Genomic DNA, 15418 nt, shown 5'->3' with positions numbered 1-15418 from the left:
AGTGTTGGGATGCAAGAACCAAAGCTTACTGTTAGTCATGATAAATATGAGATACCTATTAGACACCCAAGTGAACGTAAAAGTCTGGAATTTAAGAAGAAAAATGTGGAAGCCATCACACACTGATGATATTTTAAATTCCTAAGACATTTCTCCTACCCACTTACATCATCCCACAATAAGCCTTCCCTCCTTTGAAACACTTGTTCAGATTTGGTGTTTTACATTTGTCATTTTGTTCTGCTTATGTATGTGCTTATGTGTTTCATCTATTTGCTGACTTCATCTATTAATGAATATAAATACATCACATTTTTCACAATCAGTAATTTCCACCCACCCCTACCTACCTAAGTGTAACCAAATCTAACATTTCTCAGTGTTTCACATTTATCTGATTTACTTTAGGAGATGCTGGGAAATGGATTCTCTCACACTTATTCATTTAACACTGTGCTAAGTGTTGGTGACAATGGTTTCAGAGCAGCGTGGGGTTTTTAAGCAGAGCTGCTGAACCCCAGCAGCCTGGTTTCCATTTTCTCTGGTGCCTATATCTGTGTTCAAAGTTATACTGCAATGGGTGGTGCCTGTGCCTTCCTCCTTTCTCAGGTTTCTTACTGCTAGGTTAGGTGTTCCTTCCTTTCTTTTTCTCTGGCCAACAGAAAAGTTGTCCCTGTTTTCTCTAACATGCTCTTTCAGAGTTTTTTCTTAAGTCAGAACCGCTGGCTTGCACTCACACCATTTTTTTTTTCCTTTTATTCCTTGTGCTTCTACTTATATCCCATAAAAATCCAAGAGTTGACCTGACTCATTGGAAGGTTCTCGGCTTCACGATATATCTGGATGTATTTAAGATTCTTATCTTGTTGTAGTTGGTTTATTTGGCTGTAATTCTTTGTTCATAGTCCATTGCTTTTGCTTTCCTGTTCAACCTTTTGAGGATCTGCATCAGTGCCCAATTTTAGTCCATATTTAATCTCTCTCTCATGGAACTGCATGTCTATCAAGTCTGGGTATCTGTTTGTGTCCACATACAGTCCATAATTGTTAAGAACCTTTCTACTTAGACTTTGAAGGGAAAGCCTTCTTGGTGCCCAGAGCATTCTGGCAGATTCATGTTACTTTGAGGTAATGTGACTGGAGTTCACAAGTCGTTTTAAGAGATTTTTATCTTTTCCCTATGCTTGAATTCATTCTTAAACATACTCTTATATTTCTAACTAGAGGGAAGCTCCTTTAGTGTACAGCTTTGACTTTATATGTTTGATATCTTGCATTTTCTATAGCATTGAGCATGATGTCTTGCTGATTGATATATAAAAATTAATTGAATAATCAAGTTCTTAAGTCATCAAAGAATGAAAAGGCTGTACTTTGGAAGACTTTTCAAATGATGATCCAGAAGATTCATCTTCAACAATTATTTATTTAACGAATTAATCTTTGTAATATTTAAAATGTAATTGCTATTATATATACAGACACACACACACACACACTAAAGATATAATGGCTATACTTCTCTCATTGTGCATACCACATTCTAAATGTAATTATCTTTTATGTATCCTTCCCTGATCAGAAAAAATAGCTTATTAACAGTGAGAATTTGGTACAATTCACCATCAAATCATTGCAGCTTACACTTACCTGGCACTTTGTAAACACTGTGCCTGGCACTATTCACTTGTAATGAGTAGGTGAATGAGTGAATCAGCGAATGAATGAATGGATTGCTGTGTATTCGTGCACATACATAGCTTTATAATTGTTAACAAAACATTGGAAAGTGTTTTGAGCTTACTTTTAATACTCTATTATACTACTAGAATAATAGTGCTATAGACCTCATGATTTTTTTTTTTAAATACAGGGAATAGGCATTAATATACAATAGGATTGTTTTTTCATGACTGAACCTTTTGGGATACTCTTTGCTTTCACAGAAGACTAATTTATTGTAAAAATATTCTGTAGATCACATGGAACTGACTTTGTAATATTCTAAACAGTATGGTAATATAGTTACACATTTGCATTTCAACAAGCTAGAAGTATATTTATAGAATATGTGTATGAATATTAGTATATATGTGTACACATGTATTAAAATCTGTATCTCCAACTAGCTTTTTAATGGATTTTAAGATTTTTTAATCTTAGGTATTTATAGAATTATTATTAAATAAGTCAACCAAACACTTTATTGAACTTAAAAGTATTGAAATTTCTTTTGGCCAGTTTTATATTTATCATTTTCTATTGCTGTAACTTAGTTATTTTTATATCAGTTTCGACTGTATCTTCACTCCATGTAATATTTTTATGTCAATACAAATGTAGATGTCCTCATGCATATCTTATGTGATATATAAATATCCTTAGAAGAGATATTTATTTACTACTAATCCATGAAGACATGTTACATTTTTTTAAGATTGGTCATTTTTCTACTGACGCCTGTTTTTCTTTTCCTTTTTTTTTTTTTTCAGTACTTCCGAAATCCCTCAGTTCCGGCTGCCATATGATGTAGTGAATTTTGAGATTGAGCTAATGAAGGACCTTGGTGTAAAGGTAAATGAGAAAAACACCTATCTGTGTACTGCTCAAAAAGAGAGGAGTAAGCTCTATGCAAAGATTAACAGCAAATGTCATGCATTTTAGGAAAGAACAATTAAAAGCTACACCAGGCAGAAGCAGAAAGATGCTTCCCCTTGCTTAGGGCATTTGTCTGTCTACTGTCTGAATGCCACTAGCCTGGAAAAGGGCAATCAATAGTTCTCATCTGGCATGCCTGCATGTGATTAATTGTCTGTAAGAAACAAATTCCTAAATTGCTTTAGGGGTTCAGTGCAGCTAATAAAAGGATTTGGTTTCTTTAATCACGTTTTTTCATGCAAGTTGTGTGCACTCTGAAACATTAGTATTTCACAATTTGGAACATAATTTCTTACGGAGATTTGTTTTATTTATTATATTCATCATGTCAGTAGTGTGAATGTGATAATCCTTTCTCAACACAAGGAGTAAATCAGTGGGATAGAAAGCAACAGCTTCATATTTTTTATTATTTTGTGAAACAAATATTGTGTTGTTCTTTTTGAGATGGTTGAAAATCTGACACATTGTTATTTTCAGCATATAGCTTTAAATATTTCTCTTCTTTTCTGTTAATAGCATTATACTCTAGCTCTCCACTTGAACATACTGCTATTTTTGTTTCAAAAATGTTAATTTTTCATAATATATATAACAAAATAGATTAGTAATGTACTGTGATTTACGTAATACATGATGTAAGTATATGCAGAAGATATTTTGAAAAGTGATTAACAAACTACTCATACCTTTTGCATTTACCAGTAAAAAAATGAATTAATGAAAGAGAAAACACTCAAAACAATATTTTGTGGTTTATATTTATAATTACATTTTATTTGACAATGGTCGGGTGATGAAACATTCACACATAATGACTAAACAAGATGTCTGGGAATAAAAACACACAGTGTAGATTTGGGCAACTTTATAAAATCTTAATGTTCAAAATTACAGTGTTCAAGATAGATAATTGAGGGGTGATTATTTTACGGAAGTATATTCTGAAAAGTTTTAAAATGTCTTTCATTTTGAATACAAGTTTTTCTCTAAATCTCATTAAATAAGGAAATGGTGATTGAAATTTCCAACTATTAGAGTTGGTATTTATGACTGAATTGAAGATGAATGTTCCCAACACAAAGACATGGGGAATGTTTGAGGTGATGAATATCCTAATTATCCTCATCCTAATTATCCTCATTTGATCATTACACGTTGTATGCATGTATCAAAATATCACACATACCCCATAAATATTTACAATTATTATGTATTAATAAAAAATAAAAAAAGAAATTAGGCTTTGTTTCTACATTTATCTTATATAAAATTGCAAAATTGCATTCAATTTTCATAGGACCAGATATATTGCATAAATTAGACCATACCCATTACTCTTTGAAAACTCATCAAGGTGCAGTAGTAGGCAATATACTGAGTGCCAAGAAGTATCCTAGCTATAGTCATGTCACTTTTTATTTTCTTGTCAGATATCTTTGACAAAGTCTATTAATATCTCAAATGTTGGTCAAAATTTGCTTAAATAAAAAAGTATGCTACTAATATTTCTACAAAATAGAGAAATACTTGTTTATGTATGCAAAGAATATCTCTGGAAAGTTATAAGAATCTGATAGCACAGATCACCTTTGAGAACGTGTGGGAAAATTTTTTCAACATTTTGTACACTTGAATTTTAAACTCTGAATCTGATACATTATTGAGGAAAAAAATGGAACCTAAATTAGAAAGCTAATAGTACTATCTTGTCCATCTCTCAAGCTGTTTTAAGATGTGAAGGAAATGGTGTTTTCAAATTTGCTTTGTAAACAATAAACTGTATATACAATTCTGAGGAAAGATAGCAGTGAGATTCTTTTTCACTTTGAAGATTTGTATCCGTTGATGAGATACTCTTGCAGCTTTTATGACTTACGAACTTTAGCCATAAGAGGGTACATTTTGAAAAAGTGGTCTATGCTTGTTACCTCCTTTTGAAAAGTCATCACCGAGGTTCTTTTTATCATTTGCCTTCTGTTTGTCCCTTTCAACTAGTATTATATATTTTAAAGTCAACAATAATTTCCTGGCAATGAAGTGAACTATTTTTGTGGGTTCATACTGTTTGACTCTCATGTAGCGTGTGATATATAAGTTCTCTTATATACATATGCATGCATTTTGACTTTCATGGGCCTAGCATTATCTTGTTTATTCTTCTACTTTTTCTTTTACTTCCCAAATGGGTTTTATGTTTTACTCAACAAATAATTGTTCAGAACTTATTTTTGCCAAGAAGTATGCCAGGACTAGAACCATGTAGATCCATCCTTCTTTTGAAATCCAGTCCTGTATGCTTCGTAGTTTAATAAGCATATTATTAATAACGTAAACTGATTATATCCAGAACCCAGTTCAGTTTCATTACAGTATCTTCACTCCCAACTATCTTTTTTAGCTGCATTTCCTATTGAATATTTTAATTTCAATTTATCTTATACTTATTAGCCAATTAGTCCTTGTTAGTTCTAAGATTAATTTTTTCAAGTCAAATATCATGTTACAAGAAAATGAAGATAATTTTATTTGTTATTGGTATGTATTTTTTTCTTCCACGATTTCAATAACTAGCATGTTTACAAAAGAGGTATAATACATGGAATACTTTTTCTTCTCTCGGAAATAGGATTTTTAATCATATTGAATAGATATTTTTCTAGTCTTACATTAATAAATTTTATTAATTAAAAAAGTTAATAAAAAGTGTGTTAAATTTTTTAATTCCCCTCTATAAATACTTATGTTCAGTTTGTATGTTGAATTATACTAATCATTGAATTTCTAGAATATATCAATTTTGGCATCATGTTTATTTCTGTACATGTAATTCAGATTCAATTTGTTAGTATTTTTAAAATTTTTTCTTTTGCATTCATTTATTTATGTAATGGATATTAAAACTGGAAATATAGCAGGGAACAGTCAAATATTATTGTTACCATTACAAGTTTTGAATGTACAAAGACTATTTTTGTTTTGTTTTGCTTTATTTTTATTTGTTATTTTGTGAATTTTTCATGATAGGGTTATAATAGTCTTATAAAATTAAACTTCTAAGCATTTTCTTGTTTTCTCATTGGTAAGAATATTATCCTGACACATCTTTTTTACTAAATTTGGAAGTTGTCATCTTCTCCAAGCCGTCTTATGAAATAGAACTATGACCATTTTTCTTCATATCTTCTATAAGTTTTTTCCACTGATTTTATTCTGTCAATTTTGCCAATATATTTTTCTAGAAAAATTTCTGCTTCATTGGGGTTTTTGAATTTATTAGCAAAAATTTAAGTCTATTATTTCAGTATACTATAAAAATACCTCATCTGTGCCTATGATTAAATTTGCTCTTGCATCTCTAAATTTACTTTGTGTTTTCTCATCTAGTTAATATTTTCTTTAAAATAAGCAGTTATCAAAGTTTTGTTTTCTTATTCATTAATTGCCGACTATATCTTTATAATGCTTTCCCCTGCTATTCTTATTTGTTATTCTCTTTTTTTAAATTCAGTTTTATTTTATTTTATTTTACATTCTGGGATGCATGTGCAGGACGTGTAGGTTTGTTATGTAGGTAGACATGGCACCATGTGCCATGGTGGTTTGCTGCACCTGTCAATACATCACCTAGGTATTAAGCCTCACATATATTAGCTAATTATCCTGATGCTCTCCCTCTCCGTGCCCCACTCAACTGACCCCAGTGTGTGTTGTTCCCCTCCCTGTGTCCGTGTATTCCCATTGTTCAGCTTCCACTTGTAACTGAGAACATACAGGGTTTGGTTTTCCGTTTCTGTGTTAGTTTTCTGAGGATAATGGCTTCCAAATCCATCCAGGTTCCTGCAAAGGACATGATCTAATTTTTTTAATGGCTGCATAGTATTACCTGGTGTATATATATGTACTACATTTTCTTTAGTATATTATTGATGGGCATTTGGGTTGATTCTGCATCTTTACTATTATGCATAGTGTTGCGGTGAACATACACATGCATGTATCTTTATAACAAAATGGTTTATATTCCTTTGGGCATATACCCAATAATGAGATTGCTAGGTCAAATAGTATTTCTGGTTCTAGGTCTTTGAGGAATCGCCACACTGTCTTCCACATGGTTGAACTAATTTACATTCCACTAACAATGTAAAAGCATTTCTATTTCTCTACAGCCTCACCAGCATCTGTTGTTTCTTGACTTTTTAATAATCACCAGATTGACTGGTGTGAGATGGTATCTCATTGTGGGTTTGATTTGCATTTTTTTTTCCAATGATTGAATGAATTTGAGCATTTTTCATAAGTTTTTTTTGGCCACATAAATGTCTTATTTCTCTTATCTGTTATTTCTTATATCTGTTCATGTCCTTTGCCTAAGTTTTTGTTTGTTTGTTTTTGTTTTTTGTTTGTGTTTTTGAGATGGAAGATGGAGTCTCACTCTGTTACCCAGGCTGGAGTGCAATGGCACTATCTTGGCTCACTGCAACCTCCACCTCCTGGGTTCAAGGTGTTCTCCTTGCTGGAGCCTCCCAAGTAGCTGAGATTACAGGTGACCGCCACCACACATGGCTAATTTTTTGTATTTGTATTAGAGATGGGATTTTATCATGTTGGCCAGGCTGGTTTTGAACTCCTGATCTCAAGTGATCTGTCTGCCTTAGCCTCCCAAAGTGTTGGGATTACAGACATGAGCCACCGTGCCTGACCTCCTTGTCCACTTTTTAATGGGGTTGGTTTTTTTCTTGTAAAGTCGTTTAAGTTCCTTGTAGATTCTGATGTTAGACCTTTGTCAGATGGATAGATTGCAAACATTTTCTCCCATTCTGTAGGTTGCTCATTCACTCTAATGATAGTTTCTTTTGCTGTCCAGAAGCTCTTTAGTTTAATTAAATCTCATCTGTCAATTTTTGCTTTCGTGCAGGTGCTTTTGACGTTTTCATCATGAAATCTTTTCCTGTGCCTATATCCTGAATGGTATTGCCTAGATTTTCTTCTAGAGTTTTATAGTTTTGGGTTTTACATGTAAGTCTTTAATCCATCTTGATTTAATTTTTGTATAAGGTGTAAGGAAGGGGTCCAGTTTCAATTTTCTGCATATGGCTAGCCCGCTTTCCCAGCACCATTTATTAAATAGGGAATCCCTTCCCCATTGCTTGTTTTAGTCAAGTTTGTCAGAGACCAGATGGTTGTTTGTGTGGTCTTATTTCTGAGATTTCTATTCTGTTACATTGGTCTATGTGTTTATTTTTGTTCCAGTACCATGCTGTTTTGGTTACTGTAGCCTTATAGTATAGTTTGAAGTCAGATAGCATGATGCCTCCAGCTTTGTTCTTTTGGCTTAGGATTGTCTTGGCTATGTGGGCTCTTTTTTGGTTCCATATAAATTTTAAAGTAGTTTTTTCTAACTCTGTGAAGAATGTCCATGGTAGTTTAATGGGAGTAGCATTGAATCTATAAATTGCTTTGGGCAGGATGCCTATTTTCATATTAATTATTCTTATTCATGAGCATGGAATGTTTTTCCATTTGTTTGTGCCCTCTCTGATTTCTTTGAGCAGTGGTTTGTAGTTCTCCTTGAAGAAGTTTTTCACTTTCCTTGTTAGCTATATTCCTAGGTATTTTATTCTCTTTGTAGCAGTTGTGAATGGGAGTTCATTCATGATTTGGCTCTCTGCTTATTGTTGGTATATAGGAATGCTAGCAGTTTTTGTACACTGACTTTGTATCCTGAGACTTTGCTGAAGTTGCTTATCAACTTAAGCTATTGGGCTGATTAATGGGGCTTTCCAGATATGAGATCATGTCATCTGCAAACAGAGGCAGTTTGACTTCTTCTCTTCCTATTTGAATACTCTTTATTTCTGTCTCTTACCTGATTGCCCTGACCAGAACTTCCAATACTGTGTTGAATAGGAGTGGTGAGAGAGGGCATCCTTGTCTTGTGCCAGTTTTCAAGGGGAATGCTTCCAGCTTTTGCCCATTCGGTATGATGTTGGCTGTGGGTTTATCATAAATGGCTTTTATTATTTTGAGGTATATTCATCAATACCTAGTTTATTGAGAATTTTTTAACAGGAAAGGACATTGAATTTTATTAAAGGACTTTCTGCATCTATTGAGATATTCATGTGTTTTTTTTTTCCCTTTATTTCTCTTTATGTGATGAATTACACTTACTGATTTGCATATGTTGAACCAGTCTTGCACCTAGGGAATGAAGCCAACTTGATTGTGATGGATAAGCTTTTTATATGCTGCTGAATTTCATTTGCCAGTATTTTATTGAGGATTTTTGCATCGATGTTCATCAGAGATATTGGCCTGAAGTTTTCTCTTTTTGTTGTATCTCTGCCAGGTTTTGGTATCGGGATGATGCTGGCCTCATAAAATGAGTTAGGGAGAAGTCCCTTGTTTTCAATTGTTTGAAATAGTTTAGGAAGAAATGGTACTAGCTTCTATTTGTAATTCCGCTAGAATTCAGCTGTAAATCCATCTGGCCCTGAGCTTTTTTTGGTTGGTAGGCTATTTATTACTGCCTCAATTTCAGAACTTGTTATTGGTCTATTCAGGGATTCAACTTCTTCCTTGTTCAGCCTTGGAAGGGTGTATGTGTCCAGGAATTTATCCATTTCTTCTAGACTTTCTAGTCTATTTGCATATAAATGTTTATCGTATTCTCTGATGCTTATTTGTATTTCTACGGGGTCAGTGGTCATATCCCCTTTATCATTTTTTATTGTGTCTATTTGATTCTTCTCTCTTTTCTTCATTAGTCTATTGGTATATATGTACACACATATATGTATGTGTGTGTGTGTATTTTTTTTTTCCCCAGAAAAGCAGCTCCTGGATTCATTCATTTTTTTTTTTTTAATTTTGTATTTTTTGAAGGGTTTTTCATGTCTCTGTCTCCTTCAGTTCCGCTCTCGGAGTTACATGGCACTTACTCTCAAATCGATCACGTAATTGGAAGTAAAACACTCCTCAGCAAATGCAAAATAACTAAAATAATAACTAACAGTCTCTTAGCCCACAGCACAATCAAATTAGAATTCAAGATTAAGAAACTCACTCAGAACCACACAATTGGAAATTGAACAACTTGCTCTCGAATGACTCCTGAGTAAACAATGAAATTAAGGCAGAACTCAAGAAGTTCTTTGAAACCGGTGAGAACAAAGAGACAATGTACCAGAATCTCTGGGATGCTGCTAAAGCAGTGTTAAGAGGGAAATTTACAGCGCTAAATGCCACTTCAGAAAGCTAGAAAGATCTCAAATTGACACCCTAGCGTAACAACTAAAAGAACTAGAGAACCAAGAGCAAAATATTCACAAAGCTAGCAGAAGGGAAGAAATAACCAAGATCAGAGTGGAACTTATTTGTTATTTGTTTTAAAATCTTGAGTTGTATACTTATTTCATTTTCATTTTATAGATTGAATAATGAAAACATTCAAAGTTATTAGTTTCAGTAAAATCTTTGTCAGCATCCATGTGTTTTCATTATTTTATTATTTTTATTTTTCTTCAAAAGTAGTATATTTTTCCCTGTGTAGATAACAGTTATGTAGGATAGTATTTTCATTTGCTTCTGTATTCTTGTGTAGAATTCAGTTTTTTTTCACTTTATTAGCCATATTTGCATTTTTTTAATTTACCAAGTATACTCTCAATTGATTTCACACCAAAGGAACATTTATAGTGTAATAAAATTGTGTATTCCCTTTAGAGAAATGGCTTCTTAGCTGATGTTTATTTTTAGACAACTTCTTAATTTTGTAATAAAAATTCTAATATAAACCCCTACAAATTATTTTTAAGCTAAGATGCACTTCAGTAGGATCTCCTGTGATATTTGTGTCAATGTTACAAATCACTTAGATTAAATACTCTTTTGTTTTGTAATGCAACTCAGAATTTAAGTAGAAATACATATTTTTGTTTCATGGTCTTTATAATATTTTTCAAAGTTAAAAGTATAAAATGTGAATGAAGATATTGTATTTTTGCATATTTAAAATATGTATATTTGTCATTTCCCAAAGTATTCTGATATAATTCTAATTGATTAACTTAATTTGTAATTTCTATACATTTCTTCTTTTTCATAGTTTGAGATGAAATATCTAATACAGGTATTGTCTTTTTCTTGATAACCTCTAATAACATCTTCTTTTTCACTGTGGTTGTTTGAACCAAGAATATCTGTGATTGTGAGGTAGTATTAGAAAATAAATATAATATCATATTATTTCTCTCCTACAAGGAAACATGTACACTAAATTTTCATTTCTAAAGAAACCAAAATACTTTCAAAAGTTCTTCATTTTATTTTCTATCTTAGAGCATCTGGAAATATTTGGTCTATTTAACCAAATTTTCTATTAGAAAACCATGAAGAGTATGTATGCTTTTATTTGATTTTTTAAAATAATAGGCATCACGTATTTTATCTGAAGATTTATACTCCACAAAAAAAGTTGTAAGCCTTTATCCTGCATAATAAATGTTATTATGTGTATAAATACATATTATAGTATTAAAAGAAAGTTTTCATCAAATCCCTAAGAGACTATTAGATGGAACTTTGGCTCAGGGTACATGACATTCAGAACTGTTGGACTAAAGTAGTGACTGTTACACTGAACTTGAAATAGGTTGAATTTGTATTCTGAATTTAGGTAGGAAATATCTAATAATATGTTACTAAAGTTATTAGAGGAAGGTAGAATATATACTGTTATCCATATCTAAGAAAATCAAGATGGAAAGTATTACATATGTAAAAATACCAGGAATAAAGAAACAAAAACACAAAACAAATGCCCATAATGTGATTTTTCTAGCATCATATCTATTTAACAAATGGCATTGAGATTTCATAGCTTATCAGCCAACGTGATGTACCTGATAGCTGTAGTTGTCTTGAATTCTAGTTTTAGTTAACACACATTTCATCTCAATTTCCCAAGGCATAATGTAAGCAGAGCTTTAGCTTTGTTGTCAAGGAATCTTTCTTCTAATTCTTTTTAAGAATAGATCATTTCTTGGCCGGGCGCGGTGGCTCAAGCCTGTAATCCCAGCACTTTGGGAGGCCGAGACGGGCGGATCACAAGGTCAGGAGATCAAGACCATCCTGGCTAACATGGTGAAACCCCGTCTCTACTAAAAATACAAAAAAAAAAAAAACTAGCCGGGCGAGGTGGCGGGCGCCTGTAGTCCCAGCTACTCTGGAGGCTGAGGCAGGAGAATGGCGTAAACCTGGGAGGCGGAGCTTGCAGTGAGCTGAGATCCGGCCACTGCACTGTAGCCTGGGCGACAGAGAGAGACTCCGTCTCAAAAAAAAAAAAGAATAGATCATTTCTTGCATAGCGAATATTTGGGGCCTCAGACTTTTAGGAAAGGGAAATTTGAATAGTTTCTCATTTACAGAAAGGAAAGAAGTCTGCTGCCTGTCACTCCATGGAATGTTCTTGTTATTGCTTTGTCCCCATTTCTACCAGGGATCTGCTGCTGCCCAATGATGACCATCCTCCATCTTTCCCACAATGTGTGTCCATGGTAAAGTCGTCTTGCTGGTCTGCTTCCCAGTAGATTCATACCAAGAGTCAAGATTTCCATACACGAAAGGAAAACTCAACTGTTTTCCATTCCCATTTTCACACTATTATATATTACAGTAGAATCAGACTGTAGAAATACAAAATGTCTGAGTATCTTTTTTATATGTTACAAAATCAAAGACATGCTCACTCTGCTGTGGTGGAAGGATTGGGATGTCTTTATTCCTCTTTGATAAATCACAAAAAGTCACTATTAAACTAAACTATTGTGCCTTCTCCCACAAATACCCATCTCAAAAAGGTTGGGAGGTCGTCTTGAATCTTTCTGCAGAGGCACTGAATAAAGTAAACCTAAGATTAAGTATTTTGAGAATCACCTCCACCAATTAACTCATTGCTCAATGTTGAAAATGGCATTCTTATTCAGTTTGCTAATATTCTATTAGCATGTCTGGACCTGGTGTTTTCTTTTATGTCTAACCTTTATTATATATTGGTATAAAGGGCATTTGATTCATAAAACAAACAGCGAAATTCTTTTCCTTTTCCAATAAAATATGTATTATTTAAAAGTTAGAACACATTAAAGTTCTAAAGCCTCACTGTTAGATAATTTTAATGGCATCAAATTCTATTTCTAATAGTAACACTATTAATTACTATAAAATGCTTTGAATAATACATATTTAATTCATGTTCCAGTTTAATGTTGTTTGATACCTTCCAGAGTTCTAAATATTAGGTATTAATCTCCCCTTGGTTGTCCCCTTATTATAAACTTTCTGACAGTTATCATATCTGCCAATATAAAAACAGAATTACTGTTTTAGGAAGACAAAATATGACCCTCTATGATCCAGTTCCAGTCATCTTCTCCTCTCCAGCTTCTTGCTCCATTGCTTGCTTTGCACTTTATACTCCTGAAACACAACCTTTTTAGTATGTCTTCACATACAATATGCTGTTCTTTGCCCTTGAGGATGGTGCCAGCTCTGCTCTCTAACCTCAAGAGGCACAAGAGCACAGCAATTATGCATGTTGGCTCTGAAATTAGACTGCATATGTGACTGCAATAAAGGTTATGTAAGCTCTCTTGTCGTTTAGTATCATTATCTATAAAATGAAAATACTGATAACACTTCATGGGGCTGCTGTGGGGATTAAATGAGTCAGTATATGCAGTACTTAGAAGAGAGCTGTACACTTAGGTGCACTATTCAGTGTAGCTGTAATTATCATTTCATGGGTATACATTGCTCTTCATCTATGACTCAGCTTACAGACTTTGTTTTTAGGAACATTTTGCCTTCAGAACACAAAGAAACCTACCAGGCATTGTGCTTCCTTTTATATGGCAGGAAATGTGAGATGCAGCTATTTGTCTTTTACTTTTAGGGGGACTTACTGGCACATACTTAATAACTGGATCTCTAAACTTCACTCGAGAGGCCAGTCCCTTATCATAGAGTTCATCTTTCACCCTCCGGAGTGCAGATATCTTAACAGTTTCCAGCATACTCACCATCTCTTGTTCATGCTGTCTGATCTGCCTGATGTCGTCAATGTAATGAATCACTGTGATGTTCTGTGGGATGTCCAGATCGCTTCAGATTACATATATTATTACTGAAAAGAGTTGACATATCCCTGAGGCAAAACTGTAAATGAATATTCTTATCTATACTCTGTGACTCTGAACTATTTCTGATCTCCTTCTCTAATTGAGTGGAAGGAGTATGCATTTGCCAAATCAATGGCCACATGCAGTGTATGTGTGGTCTTATAAAACTTCTCTAGCAATAATACCGCATCTATAACAGAAACTGCAATCAGGACTACTCTTTAGTTAAGCCTGCAGACGTTTATAGTCATCCTCCTGAAATTCTCTGGTGTTGGCAGGGGACAGGCTGGTGGATTAAATGGGGGTATGAGAGGGACCACTACTGTCTCTCCTCATCCCATTGCACCCAGGATAGGATGTTATCTTTGATTTAATCTCTTGGCTGGATTTTCAGATATTTTAATGTGACCTTCCCAACTACGATAGCTTTTATGGCTCTTACTTCACAGACCAGAGACCCAGTGTAGGGATTACTTCAATTGACAAGCGTAACAATTTCAGTTATGCTCTTAGAGACTAGGAGAATGATCACTGACTGGGTTGTGGTTTCAGTGGGTCCACTGTGAACTAGGCTTCAGTCAGGCTCCATTTTTTGCCTTGCCCCGTAGGTACCCACTCTTATGTCTCCAAGTATCAGTGTTACTGAAGAACCAGTGCTTGGTAGTCCTTGAAATGTCCGATTATTCCCCTTTTTCCAGGGCTTAGTTGCCTGGATAAATGACCATAGTTTCCTTTGAGAAAGGACTGGGGGAATCACAGCATTGACTTGCCAGGATGTTTCAGGTCTTTATTCGTAGGGACCCTGACACCTCTTTGGTTAGTAGGTTCCAGAAGTGAAAATTGTCTCATCTGAGAACTGACCAAGTAGTGTGACTTTTAATAGGGGTGACTATGCTCTGCTTCCACACTTTGTTCTTTTTCCCTTGACAATGTCCCCTATCAAAATCCTGTATTTTCCTTTTAAAGGCCTTATTTGAAATCCCACTTCTCTGTATTCTTGACCTTCTAAGCTTAGGTAAAATGAATGTCCCCAGCCTCTGAACTCTCATACACATGTGGTGATCATAGCCTGTTTTATATTATATTTATTTGTGTATATATTTGCCCCTACTTGACTGTACATTGATGCTGGAAATGTGTCTTATCATCTTATTATTTAAATGCCCCACATGGTGCTTTGTACATATTATGCAAGGTATGGAAGCTTACTGATGATTTTAATGACACTGGCTTTTCTTCTGCATTTAGCCCTTAATAGAACATATTCCTGTTCTATTTATATGCTATTTTGTGTATGTAAACCTGCATACTAAAAGACAAAAATGTTGTCACATTTTAAATGGAGTCTCGTAGAATTTTTGCCAGACTTTTCATTATTTTTGATGTTACATATTAAGATTTTAATTAATCAAATGCCAAATTTTCTCATGCAAAATGTTGTTTCTTATAGATAATTTGTGGTAAAAGCCTTTCAGTGAATGAAATGACTCTTAGCACTTTGAAAGAAAAAGGCTACAAAGCTGCTTTCATTGGAATAGGTGAGTAGTTTACTCTTAAATACATTTATTTATAAT

At 33.8% G+C, this 15418-nt stretch overlaps 1 protein-coding gene across 4 annotated transcripts in view; it reads left to right on the top strand.

The window, feature by feature from the left end:
* The window catches only part of DPYD (dihydropyrimidine dehydrogenase), a 902287-nt gene that overhangs the window by 249117 nt on the left and 637752 nt on the right, over positions 1–15418 (top strand). For all 4 annotated transcript variants that reach the window (XM_030935823.1, XM_030935822.1, XM_030935821.1 and 1 more), the window contains 2 exons: positions 2493–2574; positions 15295–15382. In XM_030935823.1, the coding sequence (XP_030791683.1) occupies positions 2493–2574; positions 15295–15382 (170 nt within the window). The remainder of the gene's footprint in view (positions 1–2492; positions 2575–15294; positions 15383–15418) is intronic.

Source organism: Rhinopithecus roxellana, chromosome 8 (genome assembly GCF_007565055.1).
Source record: "Rhinopithecus roxellana isolate Shanxi Qingling chromosome 8, ASM756505v1, whole genome shotgun sequence".
Classification (NCBI taxonomy): domain Eukaryota; kingdom Metazoa; phylum Chordata; class Mammalia; order Primates; family Cercopithecidae; genus Rhinopithecus; species Rhinopithecus roxellana.
The sequence above is the reverse complement of the archived record's forward strand: the minus strand, read 5'-3'. Positions and strand labels throughout refer to the sequence as shown.